General features: G+C 46.4%; 2 protein-coding genes across 3 annotated transcripts in view; both read left to right on the top strand.

Moving 5' to 3' along the window:
• The window catches only part of RASA1 (RAS p21 protein activator 1), a 1,157,575-nt gene that overhangs the window by 435,524 nt on the left and 694,144 nt on the right, over nt 1-27,907 (top strand). The window lies entirely within an intron of this gene.
• Nucleotides 12,836-27,907, top strand: part of LOC144819112 (uncharacterized) — a 39,402-nt gene continuing 24,330 nt past the window's right edge. The window contains 3 exon segments of the mRNA XM_078677107.1: nt 12,836-12,965; nt 13,584-13,690; nt 13,693-14,575. Of these exon segments, the coding sequence (XP_078533233.1) occupies nt 12,836-12,965; nt 13,584-13,690; nt 13,693-14,575 (1,120 nt within the window).

A 27,907-nucleotide genomic window follows, 5' to 3' on the forward strand; every position in this document is an offset into this window, starting at 1 on the left:
TTTTCAGCACACTCTTCTAAAAGCTTTATATGTCAGTAAGAAAATAGGTTCCCAGTACATAAACACTCGAGGCGCAATCAGGATTATATATTGTGTGTGCAAATTGGCTGCAGTGTGACCCACGGGGTGTTGGGCACTTACACAATTCCTATTTTAAGAGAAATTTCACCTGTGTTTTTCAAATAATCGAGGGGCAACCACCTTCGTAGTGGTTCTACACCAGGGTCCTTCAAACTGTGGGGCACGTCCCCAGGGGGGTCGTGGAGGGATAGAAAGGGGGTTGCACATTCCCGGTGACACTTCTGTCTATCATTATTTCCATCTGTAGTGTACTACTGTTACCAAAAGGTGTCCTAGGGCTAATAGCCATATGCTGCCTAAAATGGCAAATGGGAAACACACAGAAGGGGAAGGAGAACCAGCCAAATGGTGTAACCTACAGAGCATAGAGCCAGTTTTTTTTAGCTCCCTAAAGGATAATAGAATGTTGGTGGAGTGAAACAAAGGAAGATGCAAGTTCTAAAAATGTTCGGCCTGCAGCAAAACAGCTAGACCGCCAATTTGTGCCTTCCTGAATTAAGGAACATTAAGAAGATTTGCACAAGCCCAGAGAAGAATATATGTCAGTTTATACTATAAACCGACCCGTATGCTCGGTGAGGAGAGATGAGAGGGTGAGAGGAGATGGGATGATAGAGGACTGCAAGGTAATGAGAGAATTCCGTTTATGAGGTCAGGGATGAGGAGAAATATGAAGTGCCAAAGGAAGCGCAGAAACGCAAGAGTAGAGGTGAGTGTGTGAGCAGAAAGTGAGGGCACAGAGGAGGGTTACTGTTAAACTGTGAGCGAAGATGGCTGAGAGATGATCTGTGACGTTAAAAGAGAATTTGATGCAACATGGGTGAGGGACAGCAGAGATCGGGGAAGAGAGGGAGTACTGGGATGCGTGCTGAGGTAACAGGGCAGAGGGACGTTGTTTCAAGAAGGTGTGAAAGAACAAAGGGGAGATGTGAAAGATGAATGGGGGACTGGAGTGGTGTAAGGTACAAATAGAAGAAATTTGAAGAGAGACACTTGAAGGGAATGAGAAGTGCTGAGGGGCGAGAGAGGTGATGGGGCCAGAGAGGGCATGAGATAAATGCAAGAGACTGTTGGAGATGAGGGCAGTGAAAAGACAGACTGGAAAGAGATGATTAAATTTGAAGTGAGAGGTTGAATAGGGAGAGTTCAGAAGTTGTAAACAGGGGTGAAAGAAAATGGCCTGCAAAGTGAGAGAGTGATCCGGGGTTGGGAGTGGAGAGAGCGGATGGAAGGGAGGGGGTGGGAGGGAAGAGATGTGGGTAAACTGCTTAACTCTGCACAAGACTGCCAGGGTTTCAAGGGACCCTTGCTGCTCCTGGCTAAGGCCAGGTGAGCTTTTAATGTGGCAAGATGTATTCCTGCGGAGTGAAGGCCCTTCACAAAGGTTGACTAGACATCTTTCTGTTGTTTATTGCGGTATTGTGGTTATAAGCGAGTACTGACGAGTTGAAATCTTTCCTCCGTGTTACTGTGTGCAAAAAAAATGTCAAAATAATGCAATACTATACCAAAATAAGCTGTATCACCAAGCATTATTTAAATTTTCTTACCAGACAAGTTAGTTGAACCTGCCGCATAATTAGGTCCTCATAATTCCAGTCGCCCTGTCTATAGGTTTAGAAATTTGGCCAGGAGGGGGTCCTTACTCCTGAAATTTTTTACAGTCTGAAAAATCTGAAGACCTCTGCTCTAGATCTTCCCCTCCAGAGGACACTATGGGTTTCACTCAACTCGTTCACACAGCTGCGCAATACCTCGGGGTAGATCTACACACAGACAGTGTAGAAGAAGATTTTCTAATGAACACATTTGATACATCTCAAAGGTCCACTTCAGTTCTCCCTAAGCAGAAAGGGGTAATTAAACACGCACCTGAGGTGTTCAAAGATCCTGTAAGGGCTAAGGTAATTAACCCCAGGATAAAGAAAAAATACAAATCTGGCCCAGCTGACCCTGCTTACATCAAAGGATAGATACCATTGGATTCCTTAGTGGTCTCCAACGCCAGAAAGAGGGCCAACTCACAAACGTCAGGCGATCGTCCGCCTCCCGATAAGGAGTCAAAACTGTTGGAAGCTTCTGGTAAGCGAACAGCGTCACAAGCAGCCAACATATGGCGAATCTCCAACACACAAGCTTTGCTGGCTAGCTACGATAGGGCACACTTTGATGAGTTAGATACCCTATTACAACACCTTTCAGACAAATACAAGACGAAAGTTAATGACCTCATACAGGAGGGTAAACTTATAATAAACACCTTCATTCGTTGCGCTCTGGATGTGGCAGACACCGCCTCCGAGCCATCAACACAAGTGTCCTTTTACGTAGATATGCATGGCTACGCATTTCAGGGTTTAAACCAGAAGTACAAAGTACCATACTCAACCAACCGTTTGACTAGGAGCATTTATTTTTCCCTGCCGCGGATTGATCTCTAGAAAAGATGAAAAAAGACACTAACACGGCTAAATCAATGGGAGCCTTGCAATCGCAAGCTCCCAGACGTTCATTTCATCGCTCCTCTTAGAAGGGCACCTCCAGAGGCTATTCCTCTGACAACCCCTCCACGTCCTACAAACGTCCCACCCAGACATCATTTACCAGAGGTTATTACAGAGGAGGATACAGAGGCAATAACAACAATGGTAGAGGCAAGACCAACAATACTTGCTCCACCCCCACCCAATGACTTCCCTCCACTCCCCTCGGACCATTCCACTCCGGTCGGGGAAAGACTGATAAAATTCCTACCTGTCTGGAACAACATCACTACCGACAGGTGGGTGAGACAAATCATTCAGTTAGGTCATTGTCTAGAACTTACCTCTACCCCCAAACATACCACCAAGACAGCGCCCAATGTCAACGGAGCATTTATCGCTCCTAAAGCAAGAGGTGCTTTCCCTCCTACACAAACATGCAATAGAACCAGTTCCCTTGCATCAACAAAACAGGGGTTTACTCCCTGTACTTCCTCATTCCAAAGAAGGACGGCACCCTGAGACCAATCTTGGACCTCAGACCCCTAAACCTTTACATACAATCAGACCATTTTCACATGGTCACACTTCAACAGGTCCTTCCTCTTCTAACACAATGCGATTTCCTTGCCACCCTAGATCTCAAGGATGCCTACTTTCATATTCCCATTCACACCGCTCACAGGAAATATCTCAGGTTTGTAGTGGACGGTCAGCATTACCAATTCAAGGTACTTCCATTCGGAGTTACCACAGCACCCAGAGTCTTCACAAAATGTCTGGCAGTAGTTGCAGCTCACCTAAGAAGACAACAAATTCATGTCTTCCCATACTTAGACGACTGGCTCATAAAAGCCAAGTCATACAACCAGTGTGTAAATCACACACATGCCACAATCCAACTAATTCATGACTTGGGGTTTACCCTAAACCACACAGTCTCACCTACAACTGTCCCACATAGCACAGTATCTCAGTGCCACAATAGACCCCTCAAAAGTGCTTGCATATCCCAGTCCACCCAGGATAGCAAGCATACAAAGTCTCATAACAAAATTCCAGGCACAACACTCACTTCCAGCTCAAGTGTTCATGCAGTTGATAGGGATGATTGCCTCTTGCATATTTATAGTACCTCATGCAAGACTCCAGATTCGTCCCCTACAGGAATGTTTAGCACATCAGTGGAACCAAGCTCAAGGTCAGCTGACAGATCTGGTGTTGGTGTACGTCCGCACGCATCTCTCTCTGCAGTGGTGGAACACCCAAAACCTTTCCAAAGGGCAACCGTTTATAGAGCTGGTTCCACAGATTGTGCTAACAGCGGACGCATCGCTCTCCGGCTGGGGAGCTCATCTATTACATCATACCATGCAGGGTAGATGGACACCTCAACAAAAATTACTGTACATCAATCACCTTGAGTTACTAGCCATATTTCTGGCATTAAAATCATTCCAAAGAAGAATATCAGGCAAAGCTGTCCTAGTCCGCACCGACAACATGACAGCAATTTACTACATACAGAAACAAGGCGGGACACACTCCCTACAGCTCCCTCAATTAGCACAGAGCATAAGGAGACGGGCTATTCCTCAACACACTTGAAACAAAAAAATCCCTAACAACAGTAACGTTCTTTCAGAATGTGAGTCTATTCAACAACGCTGGTGGTCAAGAAAGTGCACAAATCCAGAAGGAATAATGCTACAATGTCAAAAGTCATTACTAACATAAAAAATACAATTAATCATAACAATAGCAAATTATATATTACAAATAGAATTATTAAATACAATTATGTACATATATCATAAAAACATTTCATTAAAAATATTCATCATTGTGGAAAAACAGTTGTCGACACAGCGTTTCGGTATTTGATTAACACCTTCAGGACAGTTTTTCTAAATAATGTAAAACATACAATGAATATCACTTTTTCTTAAAAATTTAAACATCTTAAGGAAATTGACATTGAGCTTATTATTGATAAGCAGCATTTCTTTTTTTTGTTCCTTATAATTAAACATCTCTGATACTCAACATGACCACCAGCACAAAATACAAACAATTTAAACAATACTCGATAGATATGACATACCACCAGTCACAATTGCATTATTGTCCACAAGGCATTGTCAACTCTCTCACCTAGGAACGTTTCATACCTGCAACTACATACCTAACCACGTCAGAGGTGATGATAGACTTCAATTTATCTGCCACTTCTGGTGATTAAAATCGTTGGAGTTAAAAACACGAAATGAGAGGCAAATGATGACCTTCTCAGGAGATTCGACCTATGGTAGGAAAAGAAATGTCAATTTCATGTACTGATTGCACTAGAATGGTTTATAGCAATATAACATTATAGGAGTCTTACTAAATATAAATAATGTACCTTATAATGCAAGATATTCACAGTGTAGGTATGTACACTGGAGCCTCCGTGGATTTATATATTCGGTGTGCAGCAAAGAACTTACCCAATACAATAAGATGAAACCAACCCTGCTGGAATTATTGGATTGCTTGTATTATGCTGATGTGCTTTCATAGGGGTGCACCTGCCCAGCTAAGGGTTCATGAACGTCCATCTTGTCTGGCCTTTGATTGACCACCTATAAATAAATGACGTTTTGTATAATTCACGTTTTGTTTTAAAAAAGGTTTGCAGGCAGGGCTACCTTGATTCTTAGGCCTCATGCTGTATTAAATCTTTACCTCTTGTGTATTTACTTAAGACAAATATTTCTGTCTTTCATGAAATTATCGGTGTTATGTGATTAAACTTAACGCTTTTGTATTTGTGCAGTAAAGATGAAACGTTAAGACTCATATTTATCAAAAGTATAGTTATCTGCAGTGTCCCCACTCAATGCGGTTGCATCAAGACACCATAGGTTTTAATTATTAATGTAGGGACCCATCGTTATATAGTACGGTATTTAATGCCGATTGTGGATATCCTAACCCGGAAGCTGTACACTGCGAGCAGGGAGGCTGAAAGGAATTTACCAGGTACGTGTCTGCATCGCGTTATGATAGCCCACCTATCAGTTGCTTGAAAGAAGGCAGCATGTCTGGCCGACGGTTCCCTGCTTTATACAAAATAATTGCATCTAGGATAATTATGCAAGTATTAACTTTAAGTTTTCAGCGTAGTGATAGTATTTCTATTGGCAGCCGTAAAAACAATGGAGGCGCGATTGAGGCGTGCGGAGAGGAGAAGCCCAGCGGTAACAAATTTGTTTAGCGACGAACACCCCATTCGGCATTACATGCCGTATTATTTAACGATGGGTCCCTACATTAATAATTTAAACCTTAGTTATAGCCAGATAAGCGTTTTTGATCATCTACATTTGACGACATTATTTATATCGCATTAGGTTCTTACATCAATAATTAAAACCGTAGTTATCGTTACATACGCGGTTTGTTTACCCAACCATTTTCGATTGAAAAAATTTATTTATATATTTTTTCATTATGCAGCGTTATTAAACATGCTATTAGTTGCAGATGATCTGGAGTTTTATCAAGTACAATTTGGCCCCATAACACTGCCGTAATGTATGTGGTAGCACCGCAACAGTACTATCTGAATGATTGCCTGTAAAAAGCAACCTCAACCAATGAACGGATAAGTCCTTTCCAGACCCCGTATGGTGTCTTGTTGCAACCGCATTGAGTGGGGACACTGCAGATATCATAGGAGTCCTAATGTTTCATCTTTACTGCACTCGTTTTTTAGTGCAAGTGACATTTCTTTTCCTACCAAAGGTCTAATCTCCTGAGAAGGTCATCATTTGCCTCTCATTTCGTGTTTTTAATTTCAACGATTTTAATCACCAGAAGTGGTAGATAAATTGAATTCTATCACCTCTGACGTGGTTCGGTATGTAGTTGTAGGTATGAAACTTTTCTATGTGAGAGAGTTGACAATGCCTTGTAGACAATAATGCAATTGTGACTAGTGTTGTGTCATATCTAATAAGCATTATTTAAATCGTTTGTATTTTGTGCTGGTGGTCATGTTGAGTATCTGAGATGTTTAATTATAAGGAACAAAACAAAGAAATGTTGCTTGTCAATAATAAGCTCAATGTCAATTTCCTTAAGGTGTTTAAATAAAAAAAAAAAAAAATTATATTCATTGTATGCTTTTCATTATTTAGAAAAACTGTCCTGAAGAAGGTATTAATCAAATGTCGACAACAGTTTTTCCACAATGATGAAATTTTTAATGAAAGGTTTTTGATATATGTGCATACTTGTATTTATTAAATCTCTTTGTAATATATGATTTGCTATTGTTAATTTTTAATTGTATTTTTTATGTTCGTATTGACTTTTGACATTGTAGCATTATTCCATTTTGATTTGTGCACTTTCTTGACCACCACCATTGTTGAATAGGCTCTCACACATTCTGATAGAACGTTACTGTTGGTAGGGACTTTTTTGTTTCAAGTACTTTCCCCCGTCCCGGATTGGACCAGTAGGGGACCTCCCTTTTTTTCTCTAAGTCGTCAGACACAACAGACTCACAAGTGAAAACTTCATCTGCAAGTTCTTCAACCGTATGTCCAAATGTGGGGGCAACCAGAGATAGATCTCTTCGCCACACATCACAAAACCAAAATGCCCAAGCTTTGCCACCAGATAGCCACACCCATCGTTCAAAGGCAATGCAATATGGATGAATTAGTCAGGCAGATTTGCGTTCGCTTCTCTGCCTCTCCCACTCTTTCCACTGGTGGTGCACTAACTGCAGCAACACTCACTGACACTCACCCTATTTGCTCCAATATGGGCCAGACAACCATGGTACACAACATTGCTGAAACTATCAGTAGTCCCGCACCATAAATTACACCTCTCCCCACGCCTCTTAACACAGAACCATGGAGAGATCAGACACCCAGACCCAGCACAGCTGAACCTATTGATCTGGCTCCTGAAGTCTTAGAATTTGGTTCCCTTAACTTCCCCCTGACTGTGTGAACGTTGTCAAAGAGGTTAGACGCCCCACCACTATGCAGCCAAGTGGAAAAGATTTGTGATAGACTGTAACAACAACGTCATCAATCCTTTAGATGTGCATCATCTCTATGTGATTGTCACCATATTTGTGCCTACTACATCTTCAAAGGTGTAATCTAGCATACACATCTATTAGGTTACACCTCGCTGCCATAGCAGCCTACTTACAGAATAGACAACACTTATCACTATTTAGGGTACCTGCCATCAAAGCATTTATGGAAGGTCTCAAATAAATAATTCCTCCCAGGGTACCACCCTCACCTGTGTGGAATTTAAACATTGTTCTCACAAGACTAATGGGCCTCCATTCGAACCTCTGCATAAATGCGAGTTACAATTTCTTACATGGAAAGTCGCTTTCCTTGTGGCCATTGCTTCCCTTCGAAGAGTCAGTGAACTACAGGCACTAACTATTCAAGAACAATTTTTACAGCTCCATCATAACAAAGTGGTTCTCAGAACAAATCTAAAATTCCTCCCCAAGTTTATTTCTCCTTTTCATCTCAATCAGTCTGTGAAGTTGCCAGTATTCTTCTCGCAACTACAAACAGTCGCAGAAAGTGCGCTTCATACTCTAGTAGTAAAAAGAGCACACCTTTATTACATTGACAGAACAAAACCTTTTCGCAAGACAAAACAACTTTTCGAATCCTTCTCACTACCACATAAAAGCAATCCCATATCAAAGCCTGGTATTGCAAGGTGGATTGTCAAATGTATAAAAAGATGCTATCACAAAGCGAAATGTACATTATCTATTCCCCCCTAAAGCCCACTCCACCCTAAAGATAGGGACTTCAATGGCATTTTTAGGGAACATTCCCTTAGATGACATCTGCAAAGCAGCTACATGGTCTACACCTCACACATCCACAAAACACTATTGTGTAGATGTGCAAGCAAAACCGCAAGCTCATGTGGGCCAGGCTGTACTCAAGACACTATTTCAAATTACTGCAACAGATACTGGTGGTCGCTGTAGGAGAGTGGGGTCTGCAATCCTATGGTCACCCCAGATTTTTGCTTTTTGCTTCACTGGTTTACGACTTTCCCTGGCTGTGGGCCTGCTAATCAGACCCACAGCCTAGCTGTTCTCTCTCTAAATTGACAACCATGTACCTTCGGTGCATTTACCAATTGGTACTGGGCCACCTTATCAGTCCCTGTACAGTATACCTTAGGTATCCAGGGCATAGGTGTACCCAGGGCCTACCAGGGGCTGAAGCATGTATTATGCCACCCCTGGCTGGCCATCTAAACAGACACAACTGGCTGCACGACAGCTGGGGCAAGGTGGTGTAATCACCCTTTGCTTTAGATATAGTTACCTATATCTAAACCTAAAATGGACACATATATATTCCTATCAGTCACTCCTATGGCAGGCCTTATCAATCCTGAAGGCAGAGTGCTTGGAATTATGTGAGATGGTGCTCTGGCATGAGCTGAGCCCGTTTTCAGCTTGCGGAACCAAGTCCTTATAGCTGTTCCATGATAACGCTATACCATATACTCTTAAGTGCATTATAATCCTCGCGGTTAAATGCTAACTCTGGTATAACATTATCAAAACATGTCGAGTAAGGTGTCATAGGATTTGGAATACTACCCCCTCGCCAATTCTGGCGACGGGGGTAGCATTCCACCCTTCTAGAGGGACACGACATGTATGTAACTGAGAACCCCGGTTAAAGTTAACTCGAGCCTTGGCATCACAAAATGGATGCTGCCACCACAGACACAATTCTGACCTCCTGCTGCTGGGAGTCCTTCCAGCGAGGGTGGCTTGGACAAAGGGTTTCCTGCCTTGGGAGGTGCTAGCACCACCCCAGACAGGATTTTGTGTATTGAGGTAGGGAGGCCTGAAAGGAATGAGACATGCCCGGGGCACACAAGGTGTCCTGTGCATACACCGGTTCAAACCAGTTGCTGGGGCATCTCTGCCCCAGCTCTGGCGGGAAACCGGACAAAGGATAGGGGGTGTAACCACCCCCCTTCCTGGTCCCACCCAGGGGAGGGACCTAGTCAGTAGTGCAGCCCCCTTTAGCAGGATAAAGGTAGGAGCTGGTCCCATTCCAAGTTAGATTAATCCTGAACTACTCTACAAGAAGAAACTCTGGACTTCGACGTTCTGCTCCACAGAACACTGAAGAAAACCTCCCTTGTGGGCAAGGAGTGTCCACTCTGCAACTGCAGGCACCACCAAGCGTCCAGCGGCTTCCCTTTGTCGTCTTCCCTCGAGGATCCAGACTTCAGAGCCCAACGAGACCCGGATTCCCAGACTTCTCCGACCTCTACCTACATCTGCAGCACAGCTGAGACCCGTGGGTGCGACGAGACACGTGGGACCGGCCATCTTGGAAGAAACTGCTCTTCGCTTCCAGCACGACTCCCGAGGTAACCTCGACCAAGTGCTTTGGGGACTGAGAAGCCCCAGCCCCGAGCAGCCCCTGCACCGAAGATCAGCCCTTCAGCATCCACGAGATCTGCGTGGGGCCCTTCTGCTTGTTTGCTGCTCGACGCGTTGTCTGGTCACTTGCCGGCTGGCTAGTGGCCTCCTAGACGACTAACCTTTGAATCTTTGCTGCTGGTCTGGTTGCTCAAGACTGGCCCTTGCTCCGTTCCAAAAGAGGGGCACCCCGGACTCTCCTAGTCCGCACCAGACGCTTTCTTCACTCACCGCGTGGGTTGCGTTTGCCAAGGCCTGTTGACGCCGATTCCGGATCCAACACCGCCGACAGCGAGAGCCTGCGTGGGACAGCTCGTGCCTCCATCCTGGTCGTCGAAGACACCTCCTGGGCCACGTGGCTGCAGAGTCAAGCGTCCACTCTTCACCTGATCGCGACGACGACATCTGGCTCCTTCCTGGTTCCACTCCAGTCACTGGCTAGTGACTGTGAACATTGTCCCCTCTGCTTTCAGGTCTCCTTCTTCACCAATCCACCCTTGGATTGCACTGGACATCTTCCTCCTGGTCGCCTGCAGCATCTTTTCTTTCAGGCTCCATTGACTTCAACGTGAGAACCCGACACACTTTAGCACCTATGCACCCGCAGCCCGTGGGTGAGGTAACGAGAGCATTTCGGTGCTCAAGGGTAGTTTAACTGTCCTAGTGTCCAGTTCCACAGTCGTTTTAGTCCTACCTAGTCAGGATTGTCCGTACTTACCTTAAACTTGAACTGTACTGTCCATAGACGTTGTTACGCATCTCGTGTGTGAGTTCACACTCTGCACACGCGTTCCGTGGGCCTCCTATTACTTACCTAGTGTTAGTGTAGCATGGTCCCAACGATCCTACAGCATCTGGACAGCTCCATTCCTTCTATTGACTTTCACATTCCACTTACTTAGTATATGGTTTGTCGTGCCCCTAGGGCACCATTGTAATTTTGTGCAACTTATCGTATTTTTCCTAAGAGATTGTCATGTGCTTAGCCCTCTGACCTCATAAAGAGTTCAGAGGTGTTGTTATTAATAAATATACTGTTTATTTTCATAACAACTTGTGTGGTGTCCTTTCATCTGGTATTCAAGGGGTTATATTGTGGTAAAACAGCTGGCTTCACATGCCAAAAGAGTTTAGCCTAAGACTGCTTTGTCCATGCTACCATTAGGATAGCTGGTCTATAAGGTTGACTTACAACCAATCACCATAAGGGTTGTTTGGACTGATACAAGGTGATCACTAGAACTAGTGAGCATCATATATCAGGCCAACTTCTCACAGTCGCTGCTAAATAGGAGTACTGCTATACAATCTATGCACAGAATATGATCTACAGCTCATATGCCTCGAACGGATGGAGTCGATGCCCATGCGCACTATTGTCCAAAGGAGGAGTCTCCTATCTTGTGACTTCCAAAGACTATTCCAATACAACAAGTGCAAACATCTGAGCCTAATACCAGATGGCGATCTATGCACAGTGTGTGGATCTGCAGCTCTACATGCCAAGAACAGATGCATACTGGTAAGTAGCATTTTCCTTTCTCTCTGTTCATCCGGACAAAGTGGTTTTAAGGACTAGCCCTTCTTTCTTGCCAAAAGTTGTCACGCCCTTCCACATCGGGCAGACCATCACTGTGCCCACCTTCTTTCCGCCTACGCATCCTTTAAAAGAGGAAGAGAGGCTCCACCATCTGGACCCAAAACGTGCTCTCTCATTCTATCTGAAGCACACTCAACAGTTCCGGCTGGATGAACAACTTTTTGTTGACTACATGGGCGCCAAGAAAGATTAGACTGTGCACAGACAAACCATCTATTGGTGGGTAGTTGTGTGTATCAAAGCTTGTTACTCGTTGGCTAAGAAGGAGCCTCCTGTGGGGCTGCACCTCGATTCTACCTGGGCAACTGTAGCCACTACTGCCTTGGGGCACGCCGTTCCCTTGCAAGACATCTGTCATGCAGCTACGTGGACCTCGCTGCACACATTTACCAAGCACTACTGCCTAAACATCCAAGTCCAGAGATATGGATTCTTTGGCCATTCCCTTCTCCAAGATATTCTGGTGTGATCTTGGTTCGCAGACTCTCCACCGGGGTTGATATTGCTGGGGTATCTATTCCAAGGTAAGGAATCTATCACTACGTGTTTTTTTCAGAAGCACAAGTTACTTACCTTCGGTAACAATATGTTCGAGGCCTATGGGCTTCAGATGGTACATTTATGAATAGATCGCCATCTGGTGTTGGGCTCGGTTGATTGCACTTGTTTTTCTCTTGGAGAAGTCTTTTGTAGTCATGAGGCTGGTGACTCCTCCCTTGGGTGATAGTGCGCATGGGCATCGGTTCCATCCTTTGATTGTTTTTTTCCGCCATCTGGTTCGGATGAGGATCGAAGCGCTCTGGATCGACTTTGAGAAAAAAGTTATATTTCGGCGCGTATTCCCTTTCCAATTCGACGGTATTGTTTATCGAGCGCGAGTTCATTCCTATTTCGACGCGCTTCGATGTCAACAACAAAGATTTCCAACTCTACGTCGACGAGACCGGGAGGCCTATCTCGACGTTGTCCATTCCGGAGTCCATGGAAAGGACTCCATTCAAAAAATGTCCAACATGTGGTGCTAAATTCCCACACAAGGACCTACACGAGGTGTGCAACCTCTGTTTATCACCTGACCACGAATCCAGGGACTGTGAAGCCTGCGCGGCTTTCTCCTCCCAGTCGACGATTAGGAACTGTCTAGCCCGAAGACATGAGATGTCAAGGATGGAGTCAGATGCAATCCCAGGGCTGTACGAGGTCCAACACCCTGAGGAGGAAGAAGAAGATGAGGACGGGTCGGGGTCAGAAGCGAATGAGTCTGACATCGAAGAAGTCGACGTTCATCAAACCGTGAGTGACGACGTCCCTTTGCCAAAAAATCGACCCCGATTGGTGTCAACCCCGCCTTCGAGCCCGGTCAGACAACCGAAAAAAGTTTCCAACGCCCCGCCTTCGGGCTCGGCATCGAAACCGAAACACTCGGCCTCCCACTATGTTGGATACGAGAAACGGTCGACATCGACACCGAAGCTCCATACCAAAGAGAGCTTGCAGTCGAAACATTCCATGTCGAAACCGAAACATGCTTCGACGTCGAAGACTCCCTCGACACCGAAAAAATCGGACTCGAGCAAACTCTCGGTGCCGAAAACACATATCACCGAGACACAGAAGCAAAAGCACCTTTTGGAACCAAAGACTTCGGTACCGACACAGGAGCAACAAACAGATCCAAAACAAAAGACTTTGTTCATTGATCCACAAACTGGCAAGGTGGTGACAAAACTACTTAAAAAGAGGAAGACTCAACAGTTGGAGAACAAAGCTCCTCCTCCTAAGAAGAGAAAAATGGGGACAAATATAACTCCTCCCCTTTCTCCACAGCCTATGGACACACCCTCTTCTCCTCTTCCTCATACTCTGCCAGCTATTCCTCCACCTTCTACACCACGCCCATCTACACCTCAAACAGATGTAGAAAGTGACACAGGGGATAGGGACCTTCCTAGGGATGATAACAATACTATCCCAGAAGACGCAGACCCATGGGAAGATTATGACGCAGTGTCAGATAATGATAATGACCTGACTTGTATCCCTCAAAACCCTCTCCCCCTGATGATAATTCAGGTTTTGCACAACTGATTAATAGGGCAGCAAAATACCACAAGGTAGATTTACATTTGGAACCTCAAATAGAAGATTTCCTTTTAGAAACACTACCTGCTGCTCAAAAATCTTCAGGGACCCTACCAATGCTTAAGGGTCTCCTCACTCACACATTAGACATATTTAAAGACCCTGTGAGGGCTAGGGTGTTAAACCCACAAATTGACAAAAAGTACAAGGCAGCCCCAAAAGACCCAGTCATTATTAAGGGGCAAATACCTCTGGACTCGTTAGTAGTCTCAAACGCTCGTAAGAGGGCAAACTCACTAACAGCAGGAGAAGCTCCTCCTCCTGACAAGGAGTCCAAGTTAATAGATGCCTCTGGCAAAAGAGTTGCATCCCAAGCAGCAAACAGCTGGCGCATAGCAAATGCTCAAGCGCTACTTGCACGTTATGATAGAGCTCATTATGATGAGTTAGAAAAACTCACTACACCTCTCCCTAAGGAACATCAAAAAAGGGCAGATCAGCTGATACAAGAAGGGAAGATAATAACTAACACTTCCATCAAGTGCGCCTTAGACGCAGCAGACACTGCGGCAAGATCCATAAACACCAGTATCATGTTAAGAAGACATGCATGGCTCAGGGTCTCAGGGTTCAAACAGGAGGTACAAACTTCTTTATTGAACCAGCCTTTTGATGGGAAAACACTCTTCGGCTCAAGTACAGATGAGGCGTTAGAAAAAATGAAAAAGGACACAGAAACGGCGAAGTCAATGGGAGCATTGCAACAGCCAGCTCAGAGGGGTTCCTTTCGTAGGTCCACCTATAGAGGCGGATCAAAGAATACAGGCACAAGCCAGCAATCAACCTCCTTTACACCAACATCACCCAGAGGGAATTCTAGAGGCAGTTACAGAGGTAACAACAACAAGGGTAGAGGTCGTGGAAACAACAGCAACTCTCCTACCCCAAAACAGTGACTTCATACAGCTCCCCCCAGACCATGCAACACCGGTCGGGGACGCCTATCACAGTTCCTACCTGTCCGGGAAAACATCACATCAGACAGGTGGGTGAGACAAATTATCCAACATGGTTATTGCCTAGAACTCACGGCTACCCCACCAAGCATCCCCCCCAAACAGCGTCCAATGAGTCAAGATCATCTGACATTATTAAAACAGGAAGTACTATCACTGCTACAAAAGCATGCCATAGAGAGGGTTCCACAACATCAACAGGGAACAGGAGTATACTCTCTATACTTTCTAATTCCCAAAAAAGATGGAGCTCTAAGGCCAATACCAGACCTCAGACCTCTCAATGCATACATAAATTCTGAACATTTCCACATGGTCACGCTCCAACAGGTACTTCCTTTACTGAAGAAAGGGGACTTTCTTTCTACACTGGATCTAAAAGACGCCTACCTTCATATCCCAATCCACAAAGCCCACAGAAAATGCCTCAGGTTTGTAGTAGAAGGACAACATTATCAGTTCAAAGTCCTTCCGTTTGGAGTCACAACAGCACCAAGGGTGTTCACAAAATGCCTAGCAGTGGTTGCAGCACACCTAAGAAGACAGCAAATACATGTCTTCCCTTACTGGGACGACTGGCTAATAAAGGCCAGGTCACAAAAGGAATGCCTTCAAAACATACAAAAGACAATTCAACTGCTGCACCAACTAGGGTTTATGGTGAACTACACAAAACCCCACCTGCAACCAAACAAGGTTCAACAATATCTAGGGGCTACTATAAATACAGAAAAAGCCAGAGTATACCCCAATCCAGTCAGGATTAAGACAATGCTCACGTTGGTTCAAAGATTTCAACCGCAACACTCATTAACAGCTCGAGTGTTCATGCAGTTATTAGGGATGATGTCCTCTTGCATACTGCTAATCCCATATGCCAGACTACAAATGCGTCCGATTCAAGAATGTCTAGCAACACAGTGGAAACAGGCTCAAGGTCCGATTACAGATCTGGTGCTGGTAGACGACTGCACGCATCGCTCTCTGAAGTGGTGGAATACAACAAACATTTCCAAAGGGCGGTCATTCATAGAACCAATTCCACAAGTGGTGCTAACAGCGGATGCATCGCTCACCGGATGGGGAGTTCATATGGACAGATACACAGTTCAAGGAAGATGGAGTGTACAGCAAAAACGACTGCACATAAATCATCTAGAACTACTAGCAGTGTTCCTAGCATTGAAAGCTTTTCAAATGCATATTCTCAACAAAGCAGTCCTGATCAGAATAGACAACATGACAGCAATGTATTATATTAAAAAACAGGGGGGGGGGGACACTCTCTCCAACTATCCAGACTAGTGCAGGAAATTTGGAGATGGGCCATTCCTCAAAACATCTATCTGTTAGCCGAACACCTACCAGGAGTTCAAAATTAGATAGCAGACATCTTAAGCAGAGAGTAAGAACAAATACATGAATGGGAACTGCACAACCAAAGTACTGCAGCCATTCTTCCAAAGATGGGGACAACCGGAGATAGATCTCTTTGCCACTCATCAGAACGCAAAATGCTGAAGCTTCGCATCCAGGTACCCACACCACCTGTCGCAGGGCAATGCATTATGGATAAATTGGTCCAACAAATTTGCATACGCTTTTCCCCCTCTCCCACCAATTCCATTAGTGGTTCGAAAACTGCAACAGCATTCAATGACCATGATACTAGTAGCACCCACGTGGGCACGGCAGACGTGGTTCACCACGCTCCTACAACTCTCACAGGTGCCACATCAAAAATTAAGAATCTCACCCATGCACCTAACACAGAACCATGGAGAAATAATGCACCCAGATTCCAAACAACTGAACCTAGCGATCTGGCTCCCGAAATCTTAGAATTTGGATACTTAAATTTACCTCCAAACTGTATGGAAATTATTAAGCAAGCAAGACGTCCAACCACCAGAGCCTGCTATGCAGCAAAGTGGAAAAGGTTTGCTGTACACTGTAACAGTAACAACATAAACCCTCTGGACGCATCTACACAAAATATTATTTGCTACTTACTACACTTACAGCAATGTAACCTTGCTTACACCTTCATTAGAGTACATCTTTTAGCTATAGCAGCGTACCTGCAAAACAGGCAACATCTATCCCTGTTTAGAGTACCCACAATTAAGGCTTTCATGGAAGGCCTCAAAAGAGTTATTCCACCAAGACTACCACCTTCTCCAGTCTGGAACCTCAACATAGTACTCACCAGACTAATGGGACCACCTTTTGAACCTATGCATAGGTGTGAAATACAATTTCGTACATGGAAGGTGGCCTTCCTTATAGCCATTACCTCCCTCAGGAGAGTAAGTGAGTTACAGGCATTAACAATACAAGAACGATTTCTACAGTTACACCAGAATAAAGTGGTTCTTAGAACAAACCCAAGGTTCTTGCCTAAAGTAATTTCAGCATTCCACATCAATCAACCAGTGGAACTGCCAGTCTTTTTTCCAAAGCCACAGACGGTAGCAGAGAGGGCCCTACATACACTAGATGTCAAAAGGGCAATATTATATTACATAGAAAGAACACAAACTTTCAGAAAAACCAAACAACTATTTGTAGCGTTTTCCCCAACACATAAAGGCAACCCTATCTCTAAAGCAGGCATTGCCAGGTGGATTGTAAAATGTATACAAATATTTTACATAAAAGCAAAGAGAACATTAACTGTTCCCCCTAGAGCTCATTCTACACGCAAACTAGGGGCATCTATGGCATTCTTAGGGAACATTCCCCTAGATGACATATGCAAAGCAGGAACTTGGTCTACACCGCATACCTTCACAAAACACTACTGTGTTGATGTGCAAGCAACACAACAAGCAAGAGTGGGTCAGGCTGTATTAAAAACTTTATTGCAAACTGTTGCAACAGACACTGGTGACCACCGCTAGGGAGGTAACTGCTGTATAATCTATTCATAAATGTACCATCTGCAGCCCAAATGCCTCGAACGGAATATGCTACTTACCAGTATGCATCTGTTCTTGGCATAGAGGGCTGCAGAGTGGTACATGCCCTCCCTGCCTCCCCGGAACCCTGTCCGTTCCAACATTATCTTATTTAGATACACTTACATGGGCATCTCTTTCTGTATTCTATCATACTACTCCATCTAACCCTACTATGGCAAAACAATCGAAGGATGGAGCCGATGCCCATGCGCACTATCACGCAAGGGAGGATTCACCAGCCTCGTGACTTCAAAAGACTTCTCCAAGAGAAAAACAAGTGCAATCATCCGAGCCCAACACCAGATGGCGATCTATTCATAAATGTACCACTCTGCAGCCCTCTATGCCAAGAACAGATGCATACTGGTAAGTAGCATATTCCATCTGTAAGAAACATTAGTTAGTGATAGATTCCTTACCGCCCCAACCATCATCCCCGTCCTGAAAACGAATTTCTAGGGTTACGGTCATCCCTTTCAGGGCCCTAGTTTCATGGCACCAGTGGTCAGTTTCTTGCACGGCTCTGCGTTCCTGGCGCGGAAAGTCGTGTACAGAACTGATGTGAGCGCGCATGGGTGGCGCCTAAGTAATCTCCTTGACGTCATATCCGCAACTACGACACCAGCGAAGGACGCGGAGCCGCTCAACGCCACCTTCCGACGCGCAGGGGTACTGGTGACTAAAACTTTCCGGATCCAGTCTAATGCCTGGAGATATTCTAAGGTAAGGAATCTATCACTAACTAATGTTTCTTACAGATATATCGTTACCGAAGGAAAGTAACTTGTGCATATAGTTCACCAAAAAACCTCTTAAACCTGCTACGTAACTATCAGTTAGTTCCTTTACGCTTTGCCCTATAAAGTACAAGATTTTAATTAAAAAATAAGCTTCGGTTTGTTTCACAGTTTTGCTATGCAAATCCGGCTGTCAACGGTCCCTTTGCACTCTGGTGTAGAATTTCCTCAAATCCTTTTGCTGTAGCAGGGCTGTCTGCTTTGCTATGTAGCTTATTTTCTTGCTATGTCATGCCTTCGTTTTGAAGTTAATTTCTGTTGTTCTGGGGGCTTGGCTATGCTGTCCTGACTTTGTCTTTCATTTTGCTGCAGTTTTGTTGCAGCAGGTGCTTTGTTTCTTGTAGCTGTTGGGAGGTTGTGACTTGCTTGTGGTGTTCTGTTTCTTCCCTTGCTGTGCTGTTTTTTCTGTTCTCTTGTTGCTGTATTATGTGCTCTTGTTGCGGCTTTTCTGGCGACTGGTAGGACGGTGTTTGCTTTGACCCTTTTTGATCTACTGAATCCAGCGGAGCTTTTATAACAGATCTTGAAATGGCATTAATGTTCATTGGCTGGATTACACACTGCATGTGTTAGTCCCTAGGTTTGGCGGTGTGATGGCCCCTGCAGTCTCCATCAAAGGGGGTGGATGGGGTGCTTTCCCTTTACTTTTGTTGCTTGTGAACGTTTGTTTAGGCTGCACCGTGACCTTTGGTTGGTGAGGTGTGACTTTACACCAAGAATCTGCTTCTTCCCTAAAGATATATTTACCCTCCTATCAGTGCTAACTATCTGGCAAGACATGTACTATTGCTATTGCCTACATTTAACTCCCAATCAGTTGTATTTGTAGAGGATGTGGTGAGACTTCACAATTACCACTTTATGCTTCACTAAGTTTACACTTTCTTTCATGACCCGGAACTGTGCCAACATGGTCATTCCACAAGTTCTTTTATTCATCTGAAGAGAATAATTGAGATACAATTGACATGACCACATGGTGTGTGCTGTACACTGATCATGTATTGGCAGCCACTATGATGTGGCAGGACTTACTAGTGTTGATGTGTAATGTATGCCATTATTCAGCAGCTTACTATATGCCACGGTGTGCTCCTTCTCTCCACTGTCATTGTGACTATCTCTGTAGTTAAAATATCAATGTGGTATATATTATGGAAAAGAGTGTAATAGATCTACTGCAGCCTAGATCGTGATATTCTGTGTCATCTGTAGTGTGATCATTATCTGCATCCTGTTTTCCAGGATGGGCTTTCCCCTCTGCGTTATGTTAAAGCCTAGAGTCCTCCTTAACTGTCTTCTTGGGTACTACTAAATAGTTTGTGAACACTAAACTAGTAAGGAAATGTGAAAGGGTTTAGAGATTGCTAATAATGGTATTGCAAGAGAGTTAAAACGGACTGATCTGATGCTGGAGGGGTCATCTATTAGGACATGGCGTGCTTGTTACACTCACTTTCTTATTAATCCACAAGCAACCAATCTTTCAACTGCTTATCAGCATTGATCGTTTTAGAACGAGTCGGGCTCTGCACTCATAAGTATTGAAGGGAAGTTCAGCAATTAATTGGATGATTTTATCATTTTGTTTATTTAAATATTTCTTTACTGTTTCAACTGTGTAATGAAGTTTCAAGTAATGGAATATTCTTACTAAGGTGGGCTGAGAATTTTGAAATCTGAACCAATAGGACCCTGTTTTTGTCTTGCTCTTGCTTGCTTCCTGGATGCATTCCTATTTTTAGATACAATTGATAGTTTTAGTTGCCTTGGATGGCCTAGACACCTAAAAATTGATGTTATTGTAAGAATGTTTTCAGCTGATATCTCATTCAGACGTCAAAACCTACCCTGGTCCCATTTTGCTAGCTAATAATTGTTTTTTCAATTTCATTGATTAACATATTTATTGCTTAATAGCCTGTCTCCTGTTCATTTGAAATATTTGTTTGTCTTGAAACGTGTGTCAGAATATTCAGACTTATTATAAAAACATATTTTTTCAGAGACTTAAAAAAAGAGCGAAAATGAAAATGGTCCATGATCCTACATTGCTTGCACCACTCAGATTTAAATAAAGTTTGGCATTCCTTGTTCAAGGGTGCCAAATGTAATTATGTTACACAGTTTTTTAATTCTATTTAATCAGTCACAAGTTTTTTTCCAGGCTATTCACTGGCTAAATGACAACACTGCTCATCTGTCTGTTGGGTAATGTGTTGAACAAATTACTTATCTGGCAGAGACTTGATCTACTTGCAGATTCTTTACCTTAGAATTATCTCCAGACGTCAGACTGAATCTGGAAATGTTTTGTGAGCAGTACCCCAGCACACCAGTAGGTGGCGTCGTTCAGCTCTGTGTAGTGTTGTCTGTGACAGAATGTAAGCCACCACTGCAGGTCTCTTTGAGTTACTTCAGAGATCTGGACCATGTCAGAGAGATTCCCCTGATACTGTGCCCACTGGCACTTCAGGTACCACGGAAGGGCCCGCATATGTCAATGTGCATGTGTCACAAGCAGGATGCATGAGGCCCAGCAGCCTTAGAATCAGTCTCACTAAAATCCAAGGTAGAGGCTGAAATTGTCTGAATAGTCTGAGCTCACCGTTCGAGAGGATAGACCAAAAATTGAACAGAACATCTCGGATGAAAGGGAGCATCAGAGAGGTAGTCTGGAGTGACTTTGGCACATTGATAGTGAACCCCAGCGAATGGAGGAGCTTCCACGTAGTCTGGAGGTGGGAGACGACAGCCTAGGGTGAGCCTGCCTTCAAAAGTCAGTCTTCGAGATAGGGGAAGACTTGCACCCCTGCTCACCGCATATGAGCTATAACCACCACCATCACCTGGGTGAACACCAGAGGTATGCTGACCAAATGGGAGCACAGCAAACTGAAAGTGCTTGTAACCTACTGTCATGCCCAGGAAGTGTCTGCAAGTAGGCAGGACGGGGAAGTAAAAGTATGCATCCTGTTAGACCACTGCTGCTATCCAGTCTTGAGGGCACAGGGCAGATAGGACCTGAGCAAGAGCAAGCATCTTGAATTTGTCCTTCTTCAGGAAGAAATTGAGAGAGCGAACGTTGAGAATAGGGTGAAAGCCCCTGTCCTTATAGGGCACCAGAAAGTAGTGGGAATAGCAACCACAACCTACTTCTGGTGTTGGCACACTTTCTATTGCCCATTTGGACAAAAGAGCACTCACTTCCTGGTTGAGACGTGCTAGGTTGTCCTCTGTCAGCATTTCATAAGTTGGTGGCATGGAGGGAGAAGTAGTCTCGAAGGGGAGGGTGTAGCCCCTTTCGACAATCTGTTATACACACCTGCCCGATGTTATGGACTGCCAGCGGGGCAGTTGACGAATGCTGCCGTCCACTGGGTGTCCATGATGGTAAATGGGCAGACTAGGAAGGTTTGGAGGCTGCCGCTGCTGGAGGGTTGATGTACTGACCCGACCGGCGGCCACCTGACCCATGGGGCCTGTAGGTACTAAAACTATGCAGAGGTTGGTAAGCTTGTGAGCTGCGGTGCGTGGGTAAGGACGCAAATGTATGCCATTTCTGTGACCTCGAAAGGAGCAAAAGGCATATTGAGCATAATGAAGGGCCATAAAAAGGCACAAGGACCTGGTCGTAACTGTGCTGTCCTTAAAACGCTCCGGCACCTAATCTGTCATTTTTCCAAAGAGACAGGAGGCATCAAATGGCATGTTCAGAAAAGTAGTAGTTCACAACCATCCGTGGCGAAACAGTGGTTTCTTGTCCTCTTTAAATGGTGAAATTAGCTGCTTCCTTCCCCTTGGCAACGGCCTGGGAGTGCTCAGGCCGGGCCTCCTCCGCGACCGTTGGCAGCACCTGCGCAACCGTATACCACAGGGCTTGAGAATAGCTGCCCAACAGGCATGCATTGTTCACCAACCGCTATGCCGGGCTGGTGGGAGAAAACCTTTTGTTGCCTAAATTGTCCAGCCTCTAGGATTCCTGATCCTGCAGGTATTGGTAATGTGCCAGGATTTATGTACAAAGTTGAGGCTTGGGCAACTAAGCTCTCCGGGGTAGACTGCTCTGTGAAGAAATTGGGGTCTCCAGGAGCGGGGCTCTGGTGGTGGCCGCGTTCAGTGGTTCTGTTCACTGAAGCCCCCATGCTGGGCTTGGACTAGGTCCCAATCAGGACATCAGTAAGTTCTTCATTGAATGGAAGAAGCGGTTTGGAAGGTGTTACCCCGGCTGAAGAACTTCCATCAAGGCATTAATCTTGACTGCCACATAGGGCAAGCTAGGGTCCAGGACCTCAGCTGCTTTCCACACCACGGACCCGATTCACAAAGGAAAACGTACACTTTTGTGTAAGTTTATTACTTTTTGGTTTTCACAAAGGTAAACTTATACCTAACTTTAGTACTTTTCTGTAATTAACAAAGATAAGTTTCTACTAGTAAAGTTAGACTTTTGGTCCAAGTTAACCTTTGTAAATACCGAAAAGTAGTAAACCTAAACAAAAGTGAATGTTTTGCTTGGTGAATCAGGCCCCACCATTGCTAATGAAGCTCCCCCCTCCTCTGTAGCCACAGTGGAGGGCAAGAAAGCATGCCAGTATCTGGAGAAGTGCCCAGTCTACTGACGTCACCCAGATCCTCACACTAGTCCAAGATGTCATAAGGCTGGTATTCTATAGGGTCCAGCAACCTCTCCCATTCTACCGTGAGTCCTATCCCATAGTAATAGGGCTCAGGTTCCGGCCTGCAAGGCATGGTTCCAGTTGGCAGCGAAACTGGCTTCAAACGATGCCCATTTGGCGCCGTATTAGAGTTTGGGATGAGAATGGGGATGGCGCCACTGGTGAGTGCGGGAGCGTCAGCCTTGGGACCAGTTCTGGGAAAGGTCAACTTGGTGCCAATGGATCCAGATCGTCGTCCAACTGGTGCCAGATCTGCCGGCGTGGATCCAGTAGGGGCCCCTCCTGAACCTGCGGGGACCTAAGGCGTGCTGGAGGGAACTGGCCTCTCAAATATGAGGTGCACCCCTTCCTAGAACTCCTGTATTTGAGAGGGGGTCACTCTGGCTCCCAAAAATGCAGGAAGGTGTGGAGTTGGCCCCGAATCAACTGCCGAGTGAGGCCTCGAGGGACGCCCCCTCGTCTTGTCGACCAACCAACGAGGTGACGTCAAAGAGCGCTTCAACTTCTTTTTGTTCTTGTGGTTGCAAGACTTATCTGAATGGCTCGACGACTTGGAATGGAATGAAGATCCCATACACTGCAACTGCTCCTGGTACCGTCCTGTTGACTGGGAACTCGAGCATCGCTGCGTCTCTTGTTGAGCCGCCACAAGGTTGAGGGACCGCTCCTTCTAGGCTCCATGGTGCGACAGTGGGGGCAGGCCTTAGGGTCATGGTCCTGCTTGAGGCACCATAGACAAACAAGATTCAGATCCATCACTGACATCTGTCTGAAAGCACGCCGGAGCTTGAAACGGCTCTTTTCGGAGGACATCCCTGCCACACCAGGAGGTAAGACATCAAAAAGACTTTGACAAAAGCTTAGTCAAAAAGAGACAAAGGGGTAGCTCTTCCTGAATCTGTACTGGCATGGAAAGAAAAGAACTGACGTCAGTGTTACCGTGTGGCGCCTCTCTAGGCACTGTGAACGCCACTTCTGGCCAGGACGAAGACGGCATGTGGAGCCAAACGACACCACCGACCGGCACTCAACAGTACAGTTGTGAGACCTGCAGATAATTTAGTAAGATGAGAAATCTGCGGCTAGAAGTTCCTAACAGATGCATTTGTACTAGCTTTAATTTCTTATTGGTGAAATTGCTCTGCAACAGACATTTTGAACATGCACTAGAATAATCCGGTTTCCCATTTGCCACTGCATCCACTTCAAATGCTGAGAAAGTTGCAATTACCAGATTGTCTTTGGAGTTTATTGAATCAATTCTCATTTTTTGAATTCACAGCTTTACTTGCCTTATTTGGCTTAGGGTGGATTTCCTGCTTTACTTAACCGCAATGCAGCGGTTTAGCGGAGTGGGCGGGGCCGCGTCGGCCAACGGACGTGCGCAGCACTACAAAGACAGAAGCACGCAAGGGGTTAAAATGTAATGCTTTCCTTTCTTTCAGAAAAGACTAACTTGGGTTCCTCTGTCCATAGTAATTTGCATGGAATCCGCGGCTTGCCATTCCTCTTCATTAAGAAGATTGTTTTTCAAATCCATGCTCATTTTGAGCAGCCCAATCATTTATTAGCCTGGGAATATCTTGTGCAGCATAGTAAACTCCAGTTTATAGACCGTACTTATTTGCTAGTGGTTTCTGATGAAGCTAATAGTTGATTGTTTGTACTATTGATTGTTTGTACTATTAGATGTCTAAGAAACATCTGCCCTGTTTACCCTAGGGTCTTTTCTTGCCCCACACGTGGTTTTGGGGGATGAGGAAGTCAAATGTGGGTAAACGGCAGAGTAAGGTCCTCCGAGGGATAGCATCTTTTGTTTTTTTTGGAGGGGGGGGGGGAATTCTATCATTTTATTGAGGTTTTAACAACATACATATCAGTCAGCATGTAGGACACCACCCACACAACCTCATAAAGCCATTCGCGACTTATAGATCAGCTCTGATGGAAATAAGTGCAGAGACCCTAGAAGCCCAACGATGTGCCCCATATCAGGGAATGTTTCTTTGGACAGCCCCTGGCTGTGTATATGGGCTTCTCCAGCTGCGAGCACCAGTCCATGCCCTTGCGCCATTCAAGAAGGGCAGGTGGTGCTACCAATCTCCACTTCCTTGCACTGTCCCTTTGGCCCCTAAGTTGCTAGGCCTGTCAAGGCTCTATCTTCCCAACTGTTTCCTACCTCATCCAGTGCTCCCACGAGTGCCGGTGGAAGAGTGGTGGTTGTTGCCAGTATTCGAATGAGGGTAGCCATAATAAGTTGCCAGTAGGATGCATCGGGTGGCACTTCCAAACCGCATGGATCTGAAAGAAACCGGTTAGTATTAGATTCCTTACCTTAGAATATCCCCAGGCGTCAGACTGGATCCGAAAATGTTTGCGTAGCAGTGCCCCTGCGCGTCGGTAGGCGTCGTCTGCGGCTCCGCGTCCATCGTCGGCGTCATTGGCGCCGGGATGACGTCATCGGAGTACTTAGACGCCGCCCTCGCACACTGACGTCAGTTCTTCTTTTTTTAGCGCCAGCAAGCGCAGGTCCGGAGAAAGTGGTACCCTTTAGTCACTTTTTGACTAAGATTTTTCGATGCTTTTTTGATCCGTTTCGAGTCTACGACTCCATCGGTGCCGGTAGGGATGCCGGGTTCAAGCCCTGTGCCGACTGATGTCGATTACCGACCCCCATCGCCGGTGCCTACATTGCCTGGGACCCGACCACGATGACAAGTCGTGCCCCGACAGCCGGGCCTTGACGTCGAAGGCTAGACGGGAGTTGTCCCGCAAGCGCCTCGAGCTCCGGCAGTCTGCCCCGCGCAGCTCGAGGTCCCGGTCCGGCAGGAGGTCTAGGGACCGGTCGCGGGTCCGGAGTCATCACAGCTCGGCGAGTCGACACCACTCGTCAGGCTCCAAGTCCTCAGGTAAGAGGCACAAGAAGTCGAAGAGGCGACACCGCTCTTCTGACTCCCCCCGCTGCTCGCGCGACATGGCCGGTGGTTCGGGTGACACCGCCCACGCGGCTCCGCCGCAGGCGTCGTGGCCTGCTCCATACCCGTCGGTCCCTGGGCAGAATACGACGCCGGAGGAGATCGATGCCTTCCTCATGGCCATGAGGTCGCTCTCTCCTCCGTCGGGTTCTGCGGCGCCTTCAGGCCCAGCGGACCTGACTGTGAGCCCAAGTGGGCCGGGTGCTTTGGCCCCGGCGCCGTCGGGTGCTTCGGCCCCGGCGCCGTCAGCGACTTAGGTCCTGACGCCGCAAGGCCCCACTGGATCCGGTTCCGGATCTGGGTCGCCGCTGGTCGACCTTACAACCCTGCCGGCGTCAACCCCTAGGGTGTCACCCCCGGCGCCGTATTCGGACGACGCCGTCCCTGGTCCAACCAGCGTCGGAGCGGCGTCGCTCGGAGCCGCATTAGACGCCGGCCGAAGAGCAATTCTTCGAGGATCTGGGTCCATCCTTTATCCCTGAATTTCAGGACATGGACCACGAGTGAGACTGGGGGGGCCTGAGGACCCCCTGGCAGGTGAGTGCCAGTCATATGAGGACTGGACGCAGGAACTAGCGGAAGCCAGTGGCCTGAATACCTCCCCAGACACTGGTTTTGTCTCCCCTCCTACCGTGGCTATGTAGGAGGGGGCAGCTTATAGTGTGGTGCTGATGAGGGCAGCCAAGGCCTTGGCTCTTGAGCTGCCCGTCGCAACAGTGAGGTCCAACATCCTCACAGAGGTCCTTAAACCGCAGGTAAGCTCCCCAGAGCCTCTACTGCCGTTTAATGAGGCTCTCACAGACGTCCTGTTGGGCACTTGGTCCAGGCCCACTACAGGCCCTCCTGTAGATAGGAACGTTGCTAGGCTCCACCGCCCAGCTCCGGGCGACCCTAGTTTCTTGTCCACCCACCCCACCCCCGAGAGTCTGGCTATCCAGGCCTCTACCTCCCAATCCGCATTCCCGACGGCACCCCCAGATCAGGAATCCGAGAGGTATGAACAGTTCGGAAAGATGATGTCCCCCTTAGTTTGGGGTTGCGGTCAGTCAACACCGCATGCCTCTTGGGCCGTTACACCCACTGTCTGTGGGATACGGTTGCGACTGTGCAGCCCGAGTGCCCGGAGGGAGCCCGGACGAAACTCGCTCAAGCCCTTGCGGAGGGAATGGACGCAGCGCGGTACTCTATCAGATGTGGACTGGATTCCACGGACTCGTTGGAAGAGCGCTTTCCACGTCTGTGACGGTTCGCCGCCACGCCTGGCTGAAGTCCGCCAACTTTTCGGCCGGTGTCCAAAACACCCTTATGGACATGCCGTTCGATGGCAGCCAACTCTTCGGTGGCAAGGCAGATCATGCGCTGGAATGCTTTAAGGACTCCTGAGCTGCGGCCAAGTCCTTGGGCCTGTCGGCCCCGCGCCAGCAATCTTCTGCCCAGCGCTCCTTTTGTCGCCACGGAATGGGTGCTCCCACACATACTGCCAGCCACGGGCCGCAGACTAACATTCAGCGCAGTGGCGGACGTGGTAACCGTCGCGGCGGTAACAGGGGACAACGGTGCGGAACAGTCCACATCCACCCCTGCAGCATCCGCCTCAAACCCTTCTTAGTCCGAGCTTTCAGGCCCATTTGATGCCAGTGGGGGGCAGGGTTTGCCATCACCTCCTCCACTGGCGCTCCATCACACCAGCCATGCCACCGCAGTACCACCGCGTGTCGGGGGATCAC

Source organism: Lissotriton helveticus, chromosome 2_1 (genome assembly GCF_964261635.1).
Source record: "Lissotriton helveticus chromosome 2_1, aLisHel1.1, whole genome shotgun sequence".
NCBI lineage: Eukaryota > Metazoa > Chordata > Amphibia > Caudata > Salamandridae > Lissotriton > Lissotriton helveticus.